Source organism: Bison bison, unplaced genomic scaffold (assembly GCF_000754665.1).
Source record: "Bison bison bison isolate TAMUID 2011002044 unplaced genomic scaffold, Bison_UMD1.0 scf7180017851849, whole genome shotgun sequence".
Classification (NCBI taxonomy): domain Eukaryota; kingdom Metazoa; phylum Chordata; class Mammalia; order Artiodactyla; family Bovidae; genus Bison; species Bison bison.
The window spans coordinates 18775-19410 of NW_011482422.1; the positions used below are offsets into that span (position 1 = coordinate 18775).

The 636-nt window shown below is 35.2% G+C and overlaps 1 protein-coding gene across 2 annotated transcripts in view; it reads left to right on the plus strand.

Annotated features, from left to right (window-relative positions):
* LOC104997090 (dedicator of cytokinesis protein 11-like) overlaps positions 1–618 on the plus strand; it is a 7478-nt gene extending 6860 nt beyond the window's left edge. For both annotated transcript variants that reach the window (XR_826292.1, XM_010851624.1), the window contains exon 2: positions 396–618. Coding sequence is in view for 1 of the 2 variants with exons in the window: in XM_010851624.1 (XP_010849926.1) it covers positions 396–614 (219 nt within the window). In the remaining variant the exon portion in view is untranslated. The remainder of the gene's footprint in view (positions 1–395) is intronic.
* Positions 619–636: the final 18 nt, after the last annotated feature.

Here is a 636-nt window from a genome sequence, read left to right on the forward strand (position 1 = left end):
GTAACATAAAAGCAAATAAAACTAAATAAACATTTCAAAAAAGCAAATGAAAAAGCAATGCTCAGCATGATCTCCACTTTGTAAATAAATATATATGCATAGGAAAAAAGATTACAAGGAAATATATGAGAATGTGAATGATGGTCATTGCTGAGTGGTAGCATTGCAGTTTTTTCTGTCTACATTTCTGTAATCTCCAAATAGCTTCTGTAACTTCTTAATAATCAGAAGGAGACAATCCTTGAAGAAAGAGCAAAGATCTCTTCCAACTGTGTATTCATCTCCCAGTGTATTCAATGACACTGTTCCACAGTTGATCTCAGAGGGGTTAGTAGCTTACCTGTACCCCATTTTCCCTCCTGTTTAATAAAACACAAAACTTTCTTACTTTCCAGGTAAATGTCAAAGAGCTTGATCCCAAATACGCTCATATCCAAGTCACTTATGTGAAGCCCTACTTTGATGATAAAGAACTCACAGAAAGAAAAACTGAGTTTGAAAGAAACCATAATATCAACAGATTTGTTTTTGAGGCTCCTTATACATTGTCAGGCAAAAAGCAAGGCTGTATAGAGGAACAGTGCAAACGCCGTACAATCTTGACTAGTAAGTAGGACTTGGCATAACTTCTTTGTT